At 40.2% G+C, this 18980-nt stretch overlaps 1 protein-coding gene and 1 non-coding gene across 3 annotated transcripts; one reads left to right on the plus strand and one right to left on the minus strand.

Moving 5' to 3' along the window:
- The first annotated feature begins 9578 nt into the window (after positions 1 to 9578).
- LOC116247111 (NAC domain-containing protein 100-like) lies at positions 9579 to 13794 on the plus strand. 2 transcript variants are annotated; one of them, XM_031619076.2, is made up of 4 exons: positions 9579 to 10176; positions 11804 to 12075; positions 12858 to 13214; positions 13538 to 13792. In XM_031619076.2, exons 1-4 carry the CDS (start codon positions 10005 to 10007, stop codon positions 13547 to 13549), a joined length of 813 nt encoding a protein of 270 aa, XP_031474936.1. In that variant the 5' UTR covers positions 9579 to 10004; the 3' UTR covers positions 13550 to 13792. The 2 variants fall into 2 exon arrangements, with proteins under 2 accessions (XP_031474936.1, XP_031474935.1); XM_031619075.2 differs by having other exon boundaries at positions 12858 to 13794.
- Positions 13795 to 14022: 228 nt separating this feature from the next.
- On the minus strand, positions 14023 to 14121 carry LOC116249418 (U6 spliceosomal RNA). Its single transcript, XR_004171183.1, has one exon. It is a non-coding gene; the product is annotated as a U6 spliceosomal RNA (small nuclear RNA).
- Positions 14122 to 18980: the final 4859 nt, after the last annotated feature.

Raw genomic sequence — 18980 nt, forward strand, 5'->3', positions numbered from 1 at the left:
AATGCTTATTTAGATGCAAACTGGGCCGCGTGCCTTGATGACAAAAAATCCACTAGCAGTTATGCCATATTTCTTGGTCCAAGTCTTCTTTCTTAGAGCTCCAAAAAGCAAAATATAGTTGACAGATCCAATTCATCACTATGTTGCCAATACCATTGTAAAAATTATTTGGATCCAATATCTTCTCCAAGGACTACACATTCCATGCTCTAATATTCCAAATATTCGGTGTGACAACATCAGTGCAACCTACATGGCGGCACATCTTGTGTTTCATCAAAGGAGTAAGCATGTAGAACGTGATGTTCATTTCGTTTGTGCTGAATATCCAAAAAGCAATTATGTGTTCATCACCTTCTGTCATCACATCAAGTAGCCGATGTTCTTACTAATGCTCTATCTGCCACTTTATTTGAAAAGTTCAGAGCCAAGCTCAACGTCATCCCTGGAGAGCTAAGTTTGAAGGGGATGTCAAGGAAATCTCAGATCTACATCAAGCACACCATGTTTCAGAAAATAACGGAAGCCAAAATTGTAGAGATTCTATGAATCGTGTGTCCAATAGCATTCAAAGGAAATAAACAAGAACAATAATGATGTTAAGAATAGCAAACATTCAAAAATATTGCATAAGGAAGGAAGAAAATAGAATTAGTGACACATTCATGAACATAATAATGGAAACAGATTTGAAACTTTTAACTGTTGCATTAAATCAGATTTTCACCATTTATGTAATCAAGATCTGTATTTAAAGGAACCTTCTCCCTTTCATTTGAAAGGGGGAGAGAGAGAGCAATCTTTAGAGCATGTAGGGAACTAAATCACCGAACCTCTTACATTGTGTGTTCTTGTTGCCTTTTATTTCTTCGCTCTTACCTTAACATGGAGTCCAACTTAATTTCTTGCGCTTCACATGATTTAGACCATGGCAAACATAAATATCATGGTCTGCACATTTGAGATTCATCCTCCTCAAAGAGATCAGCCTCAGTCTTGTGCTATTCACATGACCTAGTTCAGGAAAGTTCACAAACTCAGCCACACCAGCACACTGGCAATTTGGATCATCTTTTTTTACCGAAAAAGCCCAAGAGGATGTTTTGGTTAATTCAATGTAGAAGAGATACTTGGAAGGTGGAAGTAACGTGATAGGCTGTGTTGGTACACCCATTTTTCTCTCCACTCTGTCTTCTTCTTCACACTCCACTGGATCCCACAACGAGAGAGAGAGAGAGAGAGAGAGAGAGAGAGAGAGAGAGAGGTTTGTAGAAGTTTTTGGCACTGTAGATCCTTACCCAAGCTAGGGGATGATCTCCACAAAAGAATCAAATGGGAATTCTCTTTGGTGCCTCTTCAAGATTTTATACATACATACCTACATACTATGTGTGTGTGTGTGTGTGTGTGTGTGTGTGTGTGTGTGTGCGTGAGGATTCAAATATATTAATACTAGACACTTACCAGATGGTTAAAATTTAAAAATATATTGTTAAAAATACCATAAAGATTCCTGAAAGTACCACAAATCATTATTGTATTATTGAACCACCATTAATGCTCCTGTGGTGATTTTTTTTTAACAACAAAGTTTTTAATTTCTGTTATCTAATGACATCCAACATCTGGTAGATTTGAACTTAGATATGTAGAAATTGGTAAGTATAAAACTCTTGCCTGCTAGACCCCTAAAGAATCATCTTGGCTAGATGGATTATTGAAAGATACTAAGGAGAAAACAGAGATGATATACTTTAGTCATCCAGCATCAAGTAACAACTTTTTCTTCTTATTTTTCTTTTAATCATCCATCTTGAAAATATCAACAACCAAGATGATTCTTTACACGTCTAGCCTGTAAGAGTTCTTGTGCATTGCGTGTGTGTGTGTGTGTATGCATATACATATACACACACACACACACAAGACCCTTAGGTGAAAAATCAGTAAAAAAGAATCATCTTGATTGTTCATCTTTCTAAGATGAAAGCCGAGAGAAAATCAAGGAGAAAACATTGCTAATTAATGCTAAATGACTAAAATATTATGTGTACTTTTTCTTCTTGATTTTCTCTTAGACTTCTACCTTGGAAAAATTAACAAACAAGGTGATTTATTACGGGGCTTGCATCTAATAGTCCCATACCTACCAATCTCTCTCTCTTTGTCTCTCTCTACGTGTGTGTGTGTGTGTACAAAAGTGAGAGAGTCAAAGATAGAAGGGAAGTGGGGGAACTAGTTTCAAGATGGAACTCATTAATTAACAAATTAGTTAAAGTTTATAAATAGTAAAAAAGGTCACCAAAATTAGGTGTGTGGTTGAATTTTACAACAAAAATTATTGTTCTTTCTAGTATTTAGGACATAAAATCCCACACTACACATCATACATGTTATATAAGAACAGGACCTTATTTGGGACCCGTTCCTAAATGATATGATGGTAGGATTTATAGCACTCTTCTACGCATAATTGTTATATTAAAGGGAGATCACTAAAGTAACCATTATGGTTGTCTGCCGAAGTATTCGTCCACTCGATGAAGTGTAGCACAACCCATGTGCCTTTATACACTTTCAGCTTTTGGTCTCTTCTTTTTACTTGTTTGACACACTTTGTCAGAAATTTATTAAAAATCCATTTATTATTGTGTTTTGTTTAAAAATTCTTGGAAGATCTGTATTTCATAAAAAATCAATATGAAATAATTAGTTTCATGCCCTTTAGCTAAGTTCATATGTTTCTCATTTTTAAAATGTGCAAATAAATGTTCCCTTACACATATATATACTTTGTAGACATCAAGATTGACATTAGAATACCGGTTTTAACCTTATTAGAGCAAACAAATAAAGCTTCAATTGCATTCATAAAATTGTACCTCAAATCTTTTACAGGCTCGAATTGCAAAAAGCAGCAGACTGTTAGTCAATTCGTCCACTCCCATTTTCCAGAAAATAATTTTTGCTCTTGTGTACTCATTGTGTAATACAAGATCTGTACGCAAAATCAGAATCAGATCAACTTTGAACATGATAATTTTTCTTTGCTTGGGTAGTGTATGTATCACTTAAGAGACTAACTAGGCATAAGTTGATCGATATCCACCTTTTCAAATAATGCCATAAGAACTCTTGCTTAACACATGCTCAACCACTTTGTATAAATATGAATATATTAGCGAAGGTCTCTTATCATACAGAATGTCAATGTGTCAAACATAAAATCATACCAAAATGCACAAATAATGTTGATAATAACATGCTAAAAATCCCAATTATTAAGCATAATAATATTTACTAAAATGTGCATACATGCGTTAAAACTGAATAAACTAACAGCATAATATATTCATTAATTATGAGAAATATATATGTCATAATTAATTGATTGCAGCATCCCAATCATTATGGAAAGACTTCATCCAGCTAAAATATCCTTGAACAGGATCAAATGTCTTAAGGGGGCCAAAATTTTGAGGATCTGATTTAGAAACCTTGAATGCTGATGAGAAATTAAGATCAATTGCATAATGTTAATTATATAAGGATGTTTGACAACAAACGTGCACCATGTGAATGCAATCTTTGAAGGATCATGAATTTGTGCCTTTCATAGCTTTTATAATACGCAAAGAAATGTTAGTGGTCAACCGACATACAACTGCTCCCGACTTGTAAGCTTAATATTCCAAGCGCTTACCTCTAGTTACGGTACATTATATGCACGCGCAAGTTTAACAAAGCTCGAATTTCCATCATTTTCTTGCTTGTCTTCAACGTAACATTTTATTCAAAAGAAAAACAAAGTCCTATATGTGTTGAACACCTTTAATCTTTAGTGGACCTTCACACTGATAGGATGAGGCACACTCGAGAAATCCTGGTTCTATGTTTGACTCCGTGCATGTACAAGTGAGTAAATGGGAAAAATGACACTAAAATGTAATCAGCTACTCTGAAGGTCGTAGCGTAGTTGGTCGAACTGGTGGGCGGGTGAAAGCCCTGTTGTTAATTTGATTTTTATGAGTTCTACTCCTCTACACTAACATAGATGTATGACATTCTGGTTGACATGTATATTACTCTCCACCCAGGTCCCCAAGCAATTTTAAACCTCAAAGGACGGGAAAAAAAAGAAGAAACTTTAAACTCTTTGGAATATTTTTTTACTAAAATATAACCCCTTCGATGAGGAGAAAATGAGAATTGATTTTTTCCCCATTTTGTCCTGGTCAGCAACAGCGTGCGGCACAGCTAGGGGGTCGAACAAACGTGTTGTGGTGTGGTGTGTTTGACACTCGAACACGCACAATACACTAATACTCGAGGAGTTTCGCCAATATTGTTTAAAGGACGCTTAAGCTTCTTTTAATTAATTCATGCAGACTTAGGGAAAAAAACTTATTAGGTGCTGAGAGCTAATTAAGCTGCGTGATGTTAATCTTGAGTTAATGCTTACGGTTGCAAGAATAACAAGAAGGAAACGGTGGGATTCCATTGACTGTATATCATGTAGTTGATGTCAGAAGATGAAGCGTTTTTCTTCACTCCAAAAATGTTCCTTGTGACAGCCTATCATGTCTATAAAATAAATTATTAAGATATTGAGCATCATCAATCATCGACTGCCAAATTCTTTACTCCAAAGCTCAAACTTAATTAGTCCGCATAAGATATTGATGCGATTGACTCGGGGAGAGAGAGAGAGAGAGAGACGTACATGTTGATTAGGATGCACAAGCAACCGGCTCGGTGGGTTCAATGGAAAAAGAATAAACAAGTTTATGTTGTAGATTTAATTAGATCCGGATGTATCCGGGATTCTTTTGGCTCTACTTTTATGTTTTGACTTCATATTTGGCTTTGATCTCTTAGTAGTTTCAGATTCTATAATTTATCAAGATCGATGGTACATTGAAGTTTCCTCTTGAACCCTTCCATAAACAGAGTCGCCTAGTTTTTTGGAGGAGCATTACCTTTTACCTTTTTATTAGGAAAACATTATCTCTCTCTCTCTCTCTCTCTCTCTCTCTCTATTTATATATATATTGGTTGAAAGAATATTACTTTTTCTTTGTTCTCTTATTCCTAATATGCGTGTGTGTGTAATATATAATAATTAACCAACACAACTGTGTCTAAAGTCACTGGATATGAGCGATTAATTATGAGTGTCTAAATTCTCTCTTAGTCTTCGTTTTGACACCTACCGGATCATAAGAAGATAGAGAACCAAGTAAATTGGGCTTATTTAAATGCCATCGAGCTGATACAGTGATCTTGCCCATCTATACTTATCATTTTAGACTCATTGGTGGGATATCATTCGTATAATTATTTGAATCACTCATTGATGGGAAAGCAGATCATCGATCTTCCGGCTTTGTTCTACACATGGGAAGCGTATGTTCATTAAGAATTGGAACGGTGGTTCATTCATACGTTGACTGCAAATTAAATAGGGCCTTGTTCAATTACCCCACGCATACATTGCATTCTAGCTAGAAGCATGCGGTTGGTTTATATATTCCAGGAGGGGAATCGAAGGGCGCATTCCCCTTGCCCCATCCTACCTACCGACTTGTCGAGGAGTGGGCATAAGGACAAACTAGCCATATCGGTAGCTTGTTCACATGCATGTACCTAAGCTTGCACGCCGGCTGGGATCCGACCGGGCTCAGTCTGGCCGGAACCCAGCCTGGTGCCAAAAATATAGACCCCGGCTCAAGCCTGAACCCGAGCCAGACACAGAATAATGCAAAGATTGAAACCGGAGTCAATGGGCCTTGTCAGGTAATTTGACCCCACCCTGCCCATTTAAGAAAACTTAACAACCTCTTAATTAAAACTAAAACTAAAAAGTTTTAACTTTTTCTTTAAATGAATTTTTTTCCACTTGTAACATTATGTAGAATATAATTTTTCAAGTGCATCAATACAACTAAATTGAGACACAATTGGACTTAATTAATTAGGTTTTGCAGACCAGTACTCATGTAGGGACTCGGCCCATTAGCTAGGGTTGCCTCACATGGCTGAGGTGAGCTTAATTGGTGCCAATTATTGTACTGCACACATCGAGTCCAGCCATGACGGCTGGTCCCAGCATTCAGATCGATGGGTTCCAGGTTGGGTTCTTGCAAAATCTTGTATGTTCCTATAGGGTGTGGGAACACATCATGTAAGGAGCGTTGTGTTCCACCATGAGGGAACCGCGTGTCTTCATGCAAATAAGGGACAAGTCCCTTGTCCATGTTGGAATGCTTTTTGAGGTGTCGCATATGTTCCATCTCTTTGGAGTAAGACGTCATGTTATGTAATGGTAGTCCTGTTGCACGCATTCAAACTTTGTACGTACACGTATCATACGTCCATATTAATGTTTTTTTTTTTTCAAGATTTGTGTCCAACGTACGTAATGGATGCTCTCCATTATGAGGTTACTTCGTATAATGCCAAAATGGCATTGTACTAAGGTGTGGATGTAGTGGTACGTGTTTGACGTTTGCCTTGTTCAGCAAATCATGCATCCTTACATCCTTCAAGAGCAAACTTACCTCAAAGAGGCCAAAGTCTTTCCCCTTTTGTGCCCTATGTCAATGTTTAAGGAAGTTTCAGCATCTGGATGGGAAGTAGGGTAGAAATCTTGAGAATGGAGGGAGGGGTTGAGATACACCAAAGAGGACCAAGCTCCTTTCCTTCCCACTCCCCTTGTCTTGAGGGTTTAGGGTTGCATCAAGTTTTGGACGGACAGTAGGATAGAAATCTTGAATTGTATCTTAAATGCAATCAACCAACGTCCGTTGTTCTTAGGCTTTATTGGGGCTTTGACTTGCCTAAGGAGATGGCATTACCCAAGCTAATCCAACTAAGTAAACTGAAACAGTACTCCAAAGCAGTGGGCCGCCTGGGCCATGGCCTGAGTGAGCACAAAAAAAATAAATTATATAGAAAAATCAAATTTTTTTAGTTTGGCCCAACCCGTCGCTCCTCTTGGCCCGACTCGCGGATCGTTTGACCCGCCACAAAAAAAAATTCCAGCTTCACCCCTGCTCCAAAGCCCTTGAGGTTAAACCCCTGTCTTGTGCAAACTGGCAAGGTAACAAGCAAGGGCAAAGCCTGACATTTATTGTTGAAGGGCACTCATTCAAAAGATCTTAGACATAATAAATGAATTAAGAAGCACTAAACAAATAATTAAGGGCACATCATATATGAATAAACATATTGTTAGAAACCACCGACATGAAAGTAAATAAAATTTGTGAGGGCTACTGCCCACACGTGCACCCATACGACTCCACCCCTAGTAATAGGACATCACTCTCAAGTCTCAATTAAAGAAGCCCAAACTGCGGATGTTGGCTCGACACAGGACCCATTCTTCTTTGGGCAGATGAAGGCCGGAACGGATCTTTCAGTCTACACGGTCGACCGACGAAAGAATTTCCGTTCTTCACTTATTCTAAAAAAATATAATAAAATCTTGCGAAAATTAAGGGGAAAACGCTCGTCTTATTTGTCTCGTAAACAGCAGTAAAAATAAAAATAAAAAAAGATAAAAGAAAGGAGATACAAATCAACGGTCAAGATGAGAGGGAGAAAGGAAGTGGGACCCACTTCAGGGCACCAAAAAAGACTTTGGGTCGGGGCGTGGCTAGCCGGTAGGGAGACCCTCTCCCCGCTCTCCGACCTCCCTGCCGGGTCTTTCCTTCCTTCCTGTCAAGCCCCCCGTGACGTCTATTGGGGTCCCACCGCAGGTTCACAGCGACGTGGCAGAGGCCGATTGGTCAGAGTGGTGGACCAGACTTTCGGGGAGCTGCGGGCCCCGCCAGGTGGCGGGTCGTATGGCGTGTTCTTCGGGAACGGTTTGGTCTGAATATCGGAAGGCTGATTACGTGACGAACATTGTCGTCTTCCGCTCTCCCAAACTACCTTTCTACCCTCGCCGCTTTCTCTAAATTTGTTATGTGGGCCTTCGTCGGGGCTGGTGCTTGCTGGCGGCCACTGGCGATACGGAAATTGAGGCAGCCTAACCGGACACCCCGAGACAAGACAAACTTGCCTTTTGAGTTCTTAAATTTTAATTATTCGCTCTCTCTCTCTTTCACCCTCACACACACAGGTTGTGTGAATTTCACTCATAAATATTGCGTTTTCAATCATGTATGTCTTCAATTTAATGGTGATAAAACATTGTATTTACAAGGTAAATTAGATTTTTACAAAGGTTTAATGACCAACTTTTGAATTTTTTTTGCTTATGAAATTTTATATTATACACGAAAAAAATTGACCTTCGTTCTTGTGCTTTTAGTCGTGATTTGAACATCTATCACTTAATTAGCTTTCACAGCTAAAATAAAACAAGTGACTATTGTTAAATGGGATTATGGTTTAGAAGCTTCGTTCATCTACTGCTTGTACCACATGCAACGGTGTAATTTTTATCTTTCAATTCCGTCAACCAGACAATATTGATGTATTTTAGCATCCTATCTTCATCCAAACAAAACGCCTAAACTATATATTTTCGATGGGAAACATGACGTTAAGAGTTGCAATTGAATTGTGTGACATTTTTCAAAATCCGTTCTAAACTGTTTATGTAATAATGTGTCTATATTAATGAAATCACTACATTACGTTTACATGGTGACATTGTGCTGTTTTTTTTTTCCTCTCTATTCCTTACTCTTTTGGTTCTCCCTATGTCTATATGTGTTGACGAGTTCCTTTCTTTGAAAACGCACCAATGAAAGCCCATTCGACTTTTAGGAGTGTAATGCACTGGGCAACGTTGCCCAGATGGTTTAATTTTAAAGGTCTTGTGGTAGGAAACCATGGTCATTTATGAATCACTGGCTGGAATTGCCAAAAATCTGACCACTAAATCATGGTCATTTATGAATCATTTGCTTAAGTTGCTAAGAAAATCTAATCACAAGTCAAGTTTGGCCTAGCTTACCCCTAATTCGATCCTAACTCGTATTGATTCATCCGATTCAAGTTATTTTAAAACTCGATAAATCAACTAACTAATAACCAAGTCATCCACCAATTTGAATCTCATTCACAAGTTGACCAACTGAAATGGCTTTTTTTTAAACCTTAAAACAATCCTCCATGCTTAAGAGGTACAAGGGCTATGGTCTCATCAATGCGGTGAAAAAATAACAATCCTGAATTAAAAAAAGAAAAAAAGACAAGTTATTAAAAACGATTCGATCAGAACTATATATAAATAATGAGAACTATTCCGCAACATATATTTTTTTAGCCTTCTCACGGCACTTGTGTGAAGACAGCTCGAGTTGCGACCGCCATCTTGAATCTTGACTAGACGGCTACATAATGGTAATGGCAACTTCGTAATTTCGTAATGGCCAGAGGCTGTTTAATCTAACAGAAAATTTTCAAATACACTGCATGCAGGAAACCACATTGATAATGACGACGGTGAGTTGTTAGGAGCTTCACGTACACACTCCCTCTCCCTCCCTCCCTCTCTAAAGACGCCGACAAAAGCTTATATCTTCATAGATTGCGCTCTATATATTACACTGCTACTTCTCCGTAGCTTCTTCATTCCTTCCTTCTCCTCCGGTGCCGGTGAAGCCTCAAACGACGACAGAACACGTTTCCATATAATTAGAGGACGAACCCACCTTCGTTTCTGCCCGATTTCTGTCTGTGTTCCTTTCTATCGATCGTATTTCGAAAGAAAATTAGGGTTTCAGTTCGAAGCTCATCATCATCTAGAAATTCTAGCAGTTAATTTACTACGTCAACGAAGAAGGAGAAGGACTCTGCCGGTGCTGATCACTTTGGATTTCGGTCGGCCGCCGGGTGACGGAAAAAAAGGCGCAAGGCGATTGATATCTTTGTGCAAAGAGATTGAATATCGTTGCTACCTTGTATGTCTGTGTTCTCTGGGGTGGGATTCAGCCGGTAAAGTGTTTGTAGCTGGGATTAATTGGAGAGGAAGTGTCAAGGAAACCATGGATGGTGCTACCGAGGATCGGGAGAAGCTTCCCCCGGGATTTAGGTTTCATCCGACCGATGAGGAGCTGATCACATACTACTTGTCACGCAAGGTTGTCGATTCTTCCTTCACTGGTCGAGCCATCGGAGACGTGGATCTCAACAAGTGTGAACCATGGGATCTTCCAGGTAACGTATCTTACTAGTCTTTTTTGCTCTTTCCATTGATACGCAAGTACCCGGCCATGGACGTACATCACCTGATCATGATTGACATCATCGATCATTGTGGAGAGTTTGTTTCGAGATGCTCTGAAAACGCTTTAGTTATATTCGGCTTCAATCTTCCCAGATTCAACGGTGTTCATACTTGCAAGTTAACACAAAAGGCGTCATGATCATGACAACCCACCATGAAGAACTTGTCTAATTAATTTGCTCATCCTGCCAGTAAGTGTCCCTCTTTCTGTCTCTCTTGTTGACCTCAGAAAGAACTAATGGACCTAATTAGGAGTTGATGGCCATCATATCACCGTTATCATCAAGAGAATTATAGCACTACTCTGATTCATAATATAATTAGCTGTTGCTAGAATCTCATACCTTCTTGCTATTGATAATGCTCAGAATCCGTACAAGCAGCTGATAGATCTTGCTGACCAAATTGAAGGAGGTCAGTTTAGGTAACCTTCAGTACTGCGATTTCTCCTCTCATAAAAATGGGTATAGAGATAGTCTGAGGAGCAACATGGACCAGTGATTAATTTTTTCAAATTATTAGCTAAACCATCCAGTTTGAACAAGCTAAAACGGCAACCTCTCCATCAATCAAACCTTTAATTTTCCTCTGAAAAAGCATTCCTGAGAAGTGAGAAGAGACCGCCTGATCATGGACCTAAGCCGATGCGGGAAAAAGGACAATTAGTTTAGGTGAGATGCGAGGACGTTGGCTTATCTGCCTCAAACCGGCCGATCACCGAGTCTGATTCTACCGCCTTAATTAACTCTTCATGTCCTTTGATTCCGACTCACTAACAAAGGGATAACAGCTGATTACTCTTTTTCTCCAGGCACAGTTGCCAAATTATCCAATCATTGTTCTCTCATATCAAGTAGATCGCCTGGTATTTTGCAACCAAAGACATATAATTATATCCGGGAATTTCCCCATCAAGGGATGCCGCAAAGTTATATATATATATATATATATATATATATATATATATATATATATATATAAGAGGAGTTCAATGCCCAAAATTCATCTTGGTAAGCATATTTAAGTTGAAATCGGCGATCAGTACATAAAATTAACAATTTATGGCTGTCCGGCCACTAAATGATGTGTCCACACCGATGTTTTAAAATAATCATCAAATCGGTCAATATTCTTCGATTTAATGAGGGTGATGTAATTAGGCGATTCAATTTATTGTCAGCGACGAGACGATGAGAAGAGAAAAAACTGATCATTCAAAGTCTGCCAGGTCGGGATAAGAGCGAGACCGATCAGAAGCGTTGATGGTAGGGAAAAAAAGTGTATTTTTAGCTAGAAAATGGTGTGGTTCTAATTAAGCAGGGAAGGTCATGCATGGCTTGAGGAAAAAACCGAAGGAGAGAGAAGAAAAAGAAGAAAAACAAAGCCTTGGTGACGTTGAAGAACTTGTTTCGTGTAATTCATGAAGACATTATTCTAGGCATTCATTTTTCTAGATTTCCGGCGTTATTCTTGCCGTGAAATCAACCTGGCTTCTTTTAAATTTATTTTCTAGCATAACTAATTACGGTTCTCTCTCCTCCTGCGTCATGCTGTCAGGGAAGGCGAAAATGGGAGAGAAAGAGTGGTACTTCTTCAGCCTTCGGGATCGGAAATACCCGACTGGGCTCCGGACGAACCGGGCGACGGACGCCGGGTACTGGAAGACGACTGGAAAAGATAAAGAGATCTATAATTCCACCACCTCGGAGCTAGCGGGGATGAAGAAGACGCTGGTCTTCTACAAAGGAAGAGCTCCAAAGGGAGAAAAGACCAACTGGGTCATGCATGAGTACCGTCTGCAACCCAAACCTACATTCAAATCTGCGAAGGTAAGTATATTCCATTCACCCAGGTTCCCGATTTTCCGGCCATACTTATTTAATTAGCCTATCTACGTACGCCATTTTCCGGCGCCGTGTCCCATGGCTGCTGCCGGATTGGATCGATCCCTCTGGTTAATTAACTTTCTGGATCCACATGAGCTGGTCCAACTCCATCCACGTCAGGTTCAAACCCAGGTTTTGGGTCCGCTTGCTGGGAACCTCCTAAAATGTTCCCTCTTGCATTTTGACTTTGGATTGGCGGACGTTGGCCTCGTCCCATGATTAGGCCTAGCTAGCCGACCCATAGTGAGTGCCAAGGAACTCGAACCCTGTTTTAAGGTTGGTGCAATAGTTAAAGAAATGTGCCGTTAGTCGGTGCAATCCCTGTTTAAAATCTTTATGCTATTAACTCTCTATACTGCAAAAGGAGTTATATTGATATGCACATAAGGAGGACATCAGCACTGAAAACAGCTGAAAAAGAAAGGTTTAGGATTCCACTTAAACGATGAGCTTTCCTCTCACTCACCTGAATGTAAGAAGCAATTGATAACAATTTCACCAATACGAGAAAAGGTGGAGGATTATGACTTCATTCACATGGTCGAATTTCCTCCTGCTCCGCCAAAATTAGGAAGCACTTTAAAATGATTTCACAAATGGAAGGAAAGAGGGAAGCTTACGATTTCACGGGGCAGTGAGATTTCCTCCCACTTACTCGAAATTAGGGAGCACTTATAATGATTTCACCAATGATCAATCCTAATTAAGGTGGGACGAATTTGCAGGATGAGTGGGCAGTTTGCCGAGTTTTTCAGAAGAGCTCGGGCGGGAAGAAGCTTCCCCCGAACCCAGCTCGCACCAACTTGTTCAACCTTGACATAAGCCAAGCTGCACTTACATCCTTCCTACAGCCGGACGCATTGCATGTCAACATGGGGAGGGGATACTTCGTTGGCAACAGTGACCTACTGGACCTGACCAGGGTCCTCAGGGGCTCGGGCAGCATGAACCTCCTGGGGCAACCCCACCTACCATTCCCCGCCGGCTTACAGCAACCAGCTGGCCTCAACCTCAACATGCAAAACTTGCACCAAAGTGCATTACCAGCTGCATTCATTAACAGTCGGCACCAGGCAACGAAGGTGAATACTCCAACTTCATTTATGCAAACAAATCTTGTCCTTCCCCATGAAACCTGCTTCGGGGCAGAGCTCGGTGGCTGCGGCGGCAATGTCCGACTCCACTCTGCGGATGCAGGTCAGGAGCTTGGTGAATGCTGGCCTGCGCCATACTGAAAGAAAATTGCAACAGTGCTTTATGATATCCAAAGCATATACATGTAGATGTTAACCTAGTTGATGCTCGAGTTGGCCAAGATAGGTCTTATATATGTCTTGGCTTCCTTTTTTCGTTTCCAATGTTGTTAAAGAAGCCTGCTTTGACGTTCAAACTTCTTCTCTCTCAGGACGTAACATAGAGGGAAGCTCTGTAATCAGGGTGATCGATGGTGTAACGACACTGTACTTTTCTCTTCTTTAATCATAAGCTCTGCAATCATGAAGAAATGGGTTTCCCTATTCAGGTCGATTAATCGTAGCGTGAAAATCACCAAGCCTCCTAAAGGGTATAGGGGTCCACCACACTTAAGGAGTATGGCTAAGAATCTAAAGAGGCTACACTTTGTTTGACTCTAGTGTACGTCAAGCTTTACATTGTAATTGGGTCTCTTCCAATCAGATTCAAACCCAAACTCCAATGCACATTTGAACTTGTAAAAGTGAATCCAAATTCAACATGGAATTCTACCTTTATATGTAATTATGTTGAATCCTTGTTGGACCTTTGAATCAGATTTAGACTTAATTGTTCACGAATTACATATACCGAATATGAACCCCAATAATAAAGGCCGCAAGCCTACCTCCCAACAATCCTTCATTGGAACATGAAAAAAAATTGGACCATTTCCCTACTTGTGCATGTCATCCTTGCACGGGGCCATGCTAATCTTCTTTGTATCGTTCTAATTTATTAGATGTTGAGGACCATTTCTAGATGTCTGCATGTCATCCTTTACGACCTAGGAAGTAAAACTTGTCTCATGCATCGAGCTCAAAATGGATTAGCACCTGAAATTCCGTACTCCATGCATAAGTCCAGATAGGATATTTTGATATATGGTTTCCAGCATTAGAAGTTTGAAACTGTAATCTATAGATTTCCTTCGCATATATACAACATGAGGGGTAAATGGTAGAGTTCAAAGATCATTGGATACGAGATCCTACGGATTCATACAAATATATTATGATAAAAAAAATCAATGATGGGTGAAAAGGCAAACTTGGTTACAATAAACTAAGTGGGTGCATGATTCCGGAATATTGCTCATTAATGAATGGTTTCCTTCAGTTGGTTGCCCAATTGCTTTCAATTATGTATTTCTTTAGCACTTATGGATTGAAGGTGTCAATATAAATGTTTCATGGTTGGCAGTCTGTCAATTCAATCGCTATTTCAGAATGGTACTGTTCATAAATTTTTGTTCTAATCCTCAAACGAAACTCATTATTGACATTTGTAGTTACAAGGGTGTTTGAACGCTGAAAAACAGACTTTCTAGAAAAATTTTTCCCTTACTGTTAGTGGGCCACGTAGACTTCAATCAATAGTAAATGAAATTTATTCCTTAGTTGCATATGATTTCCTTAAATTGGAAAAAAAAAGTTTGTTTTTGTTTTTTGTTTTTGGAGGGGTGTGGGGTAGGGGTGTTAGCAGTCCATCAATGAAGGTATTTTGCCTAAAAAAGGAGATAGCTTATCTAGGTGAAACTTAATAAAGATAACTTACATGCACAATAAGATGTCATCTAAGGTCATGATTATGTGCAGGGGTGGAGCCAACATTTTTTCTTAGAGGGGCTGAACGGTCAACTAAATAAAAAATCTGAAAACCTTTACAAGGGCCCTCTATATCTTTCAAATTTGTTACAAGAGCCAAATCATAGTTTTGGTAATTGCTAACAAGTGAAATTTTACTTTTCAAAATTCATGTGAGCAATGGCCGCTTCCAGCCCACTTGGCCCCACCCCCGATTATATACTAGCAAAAGACATTTTTGGACAGCCTCTCCAACATGTGTTATCTTCATTATAATAAATGAATAATGAATATGCCTCAAGGGATATAGTGTAATTAGGGAGCAAGGTGGCTCACAGTCAAGCAGTCAGATGTTTGAATCCTGCAGTCGCTGTCTTGCTCCCATGTGTTATTATTCTAGGCTGCAAATGGTGGCTTACGTGACACTTGAATTGAAAGATGTAATGTTCAACTAGTCCTGAAGTAAGATAGAACCTTGCAGGCATAAGTTTATCACCTTGAAGGTTTTACACCGAAGCTGATTCCGCTAAATAAACATTAATAAAATGAATAATAACTTGGCTAATTAAGAGATAAAGAGTGAGAGACCAATACTAGCCAAAAACTAAAATAGAAAAAGACAAAGGAGATAGAAAAGAGTCCATGTCCATTGTGCCTTTATCCATTAGGCTACAATGAGTATTATCTTAAACTAATGTGAAACATAATATTAGGAAGAAGTATCAAATGATTGTGATACATGAATCATATATATTTTTGCTCCAAACTAGGCCGTCAGTTTAGTGCTCCATGAATGTAAGAGGATATGATGTGATCTAAAATATTTCTTCCAATGGCTTGAGCGGTTCATTCCTAGCAGCTTGAAGCTGCAACAAAATCTGGGAAGGACAACTATCTATCTTGCTGGAAACCTATAAAAACAACAACATGAAGTAAATAAATACACATGAAAATAACAAAAACACAAGAAGAAAAAGAATAAGGGACAGAAATTTGGTCAAGAACACCCCTCGTCATTGATTGGATACAAGAAACTACAAGGGAGCAGCCTCCTCAATAGCTCCTAGAAGAAAGAAGAAGGATAGAATATTGCTCAAAAGCCAAAGAAGAAGTTCTGATGGAAGTTTTTTTCCGATGTTTTTAATGGAGCTCACAAATGTAGTTTCAATAATGGTCCAAAATTGAGCAGAAAATTGTAATTTAGCTCATTTAAAAGATCAAACAAAAGGTGCTGCACAATAGGGCATTCTTGGAATTTTTCTACAAGTTCTTCAGCTTTGGATTCTGGTTTTGGATATCCATACGAGGCTTGGATCCACAATTTGATCTATAGAAGATGTATGGATATAAATATTTTTCCATAGCAATTTCATTCCAAAATACCAAAAACTACAGATCTCCTCCATTTTAACCCTGATTGGCATGTGATCCAAAATATATGCTCCCAACACATAAATTTATATAAAGATGACATTTACTTTATGTAAATGCAGATGAATTCTTACAAAATATGCTAAGAAAATGGCGATTTCATGCATGATCAAACTTCCACATGCTTAAACGTTGTTCATCCTCAAGCAATTAGAATTGAATAAAAAGTAACTAAATCAAAATAAAAGCAAACTAATGCAAAAACTAACATGTAATTACATGGATTTTATGTATCGCCGTCATGATGCAAGCTGTCCTCGTAGCCCTCGGATCTCTCACAATTGCCGACACTCTTGATAGCATAGAGATACAACATTTCAATTCGCACAAGACTTTGGAGCAAAGCAATCCCAAATACTATCAATCACACCCTCAATGTGCCTCACGTACAAGTATGCACACTCACGGTACAAGTGAATGGGTGCAATGCTCGAGCAATCCACTGAGAGAGAGGGAGGTAGAGAAAGAGGAATTGCATGAGCTCCCCGGCTAGGCCAAGAAGGCACCTTGCCCGCTTTGAGAAGAACCAGGTTTGACAACCGAATACTCTAGGATAGTAGGCAGGTCCCGAGGCCTAAGCATCAAACTGGTACACTTTGGGTGCTTCCACCATCCTAGAGAGAAGTTCGGTCATGGGCCGAGGTATGCTAGACTGAGCTAGTTTAGGACTTATGGGTGCTGAGGATTTGGTTGGCAGCTATGCTGCAACTAGGAGAGAGGCTGGTCTTGGATGTGGCCAAGAATGCAGCAGGCTAGTAGGTGGCCAAAGCAAGAGAAGTGCTTCCCGCGGCTAGCTCACAAAGAGACCCTAGGGTCTGGTCTGGGCTAAGGCAAACCAAGGGGGGTCTGGTTTTTGGGTTGTGCTCAGACCTAGATTGAGTCCTTAGACCGATCTTGGGCTTGGCTCAGCTCATGACTAGGCTGAGGCAGGCCTGGTTCAACTGAGAACTTGGAGGAGCTGGTCTCAACCAAGCTGGACCTGGCTAACCCTAGATCGAGGGCTGAACCCAAAAGCACACTTAAGGAATTGAGCTGGGTTCAGCCAAAGGCTAATCCCAGCTAGGGTTTCTTGGGTAGCAGTTGGTCTAGCCAGAAAAACATGACGATTCCAGTTTGGCCAGCAAGTAGATATAGCTTAAATGTGAATACGAAGGCTAGATTTGGCCTCTAGTTAGGTCTAGGTACTGAGAACGAGGGAAAATTGAGTGGGGGTAGAACTAAACCAAATTAAAGCAAGCAAACCAGATATGAAGATAAACAATCCATGATAGAACAAATCAAGGAATAGGAAGAGGGATCAAATGTTATCACCATGCACCAGATTAATCCACAGCTTGCTTGTCTCAATGTGTGCAAACTGCAGCATGTGGATGCTCAGGACTTGTCTTCTAAATAAGCAAGCCTTTGGGGTGATGTGGATCTATCGGTTGAAGCACAAAGATGTAGATCTAGTCTACCGTAGGAGAGTTACATGTTCAAAGTGTAGTTGTTGAGGTTGTCACTCTAGATCTCCTCACATGTAGGAGAGATAAATGTCTACGACATACACGAGGACCCTATTATAAGATCGGGGATGGCCGAATCTTGTGATTGGAATCAGACAAACATATTTGAAGGATGTGAGTACCCGGTTGGAGAGGGGCATGCCAGCGGTAGATCTTCACAATGGCTCCAAGGATGAACCATGATTGGGCTGGTTTCAGTGAGTGTTAGGCGCCAAATGGCGGTTGTTTCACACACTTCACAAGTATTCCTCTCGCAAGCCAAGATGGAGAACACAAGAGGAATGACAAGATAGAAGGAAGGAAACCATAGTTGGGGTGAGAGGAACCAGTGGCTAGAAATTTGCCAGTTTTTGGGCCAACAAGCTCTTTGCATAAAGAGGGAGGCGCACTAGGGATGAGGTGGCATGAGGGTCCCTCCCACTTGGCATCCATGTAGCTAGTGAGGTGCCAGAGTAGCTGACATGGCGTGTGGGTTGGAGGGTAGGTAGCACAAACACATGGAAGCCACGTGTTGTTGAGGTGGCTGGCTGCTTAGGTATGCACCAAGTGGAGTAGGTGTGCAGGCTGGTTCACATTTTAATACAACTTCAAGTGCTAGGTCTGCTCGTGAAGGTGCATGGATGAGGGTGTGTGCAGTTCGAGTTGGGTGCACCTGTGTGGGTTCAGTTCGAGCTCCACTGATAGATCAAGCTGGTATGGGATCTATAGTAGTGTATTGTGTGTTGTGGTGCTAGCCTTCTGTCGAGGATCTGGTCTGTCTGATTGTAGGATGAAGGCACAAGTGTGTGTAGGTTGTGGGCCTAGAGGTCTGTATCAAGTCCCCCCCCCCCCCTCTTAAAATTGGTCTTGCCTCCAAGACCTAACAAATGGAAGCCTGTTGGGTCACTCATTATCGTCTTTTCACGTCTAACCCATATCTTCCCATTGAACCAAGTCACGACGAACGGTGGTGCCCTCTCTCATGATCCTCCTTACCTTAATGATTTGGATCAGCACAGGTGAAGGCTCGTCCCGTGGAGCATCAACTTCTTCAGATGGAGGCTAATCATTAAAAGGCTTAAGTCGAATCACATGAAAGGTCAGATGGGCTTAG

This window comes from Nymphaea colorata, chromosome 2 (genome assembly GCF_008831285.2).
Source record: "Nymphaea colorata isolate Beijing-Zhang1983 chromosome 2, ASM883128v2, whole genome shotgun sequence".
NCBI classification, from domain to species: domain Eukaryota; kingdom Viridiplantae; phylum Streptophyta; class Magnoliopsida; order Nymphaeales; family Nymphaeaceae; genus Nymphaea; species Nymphaea colorata.

What these genes read in the sequence shown, in the direction of transcription:
- LOC116247111 (XM_031619075.2), top strand. Translation starts at nt 10,005, where the DNA reads ATGGATGGTGCTACCGAGGATCGGGAGAAGCTTCCCCCGGGATTTAGG. An exon ending in TGAACCATGGGATCTTCCAG is followed by an intron (nt 10,177 to 11,803) that starts GTAACGTATCTT and finishes TCATGCTGTCAG; the next exon opens with GGAAGGCGAAAATGGGAGAG. An exon ending in CTACATTCAAATCTGCGAAG is followed by an intron (nt 12,076 to 12,857) that starts GTAAGTATATTC and finishes ACGAATTTGCAG; the next exon opens with GATGAGTGGGCAGTTTGCCG.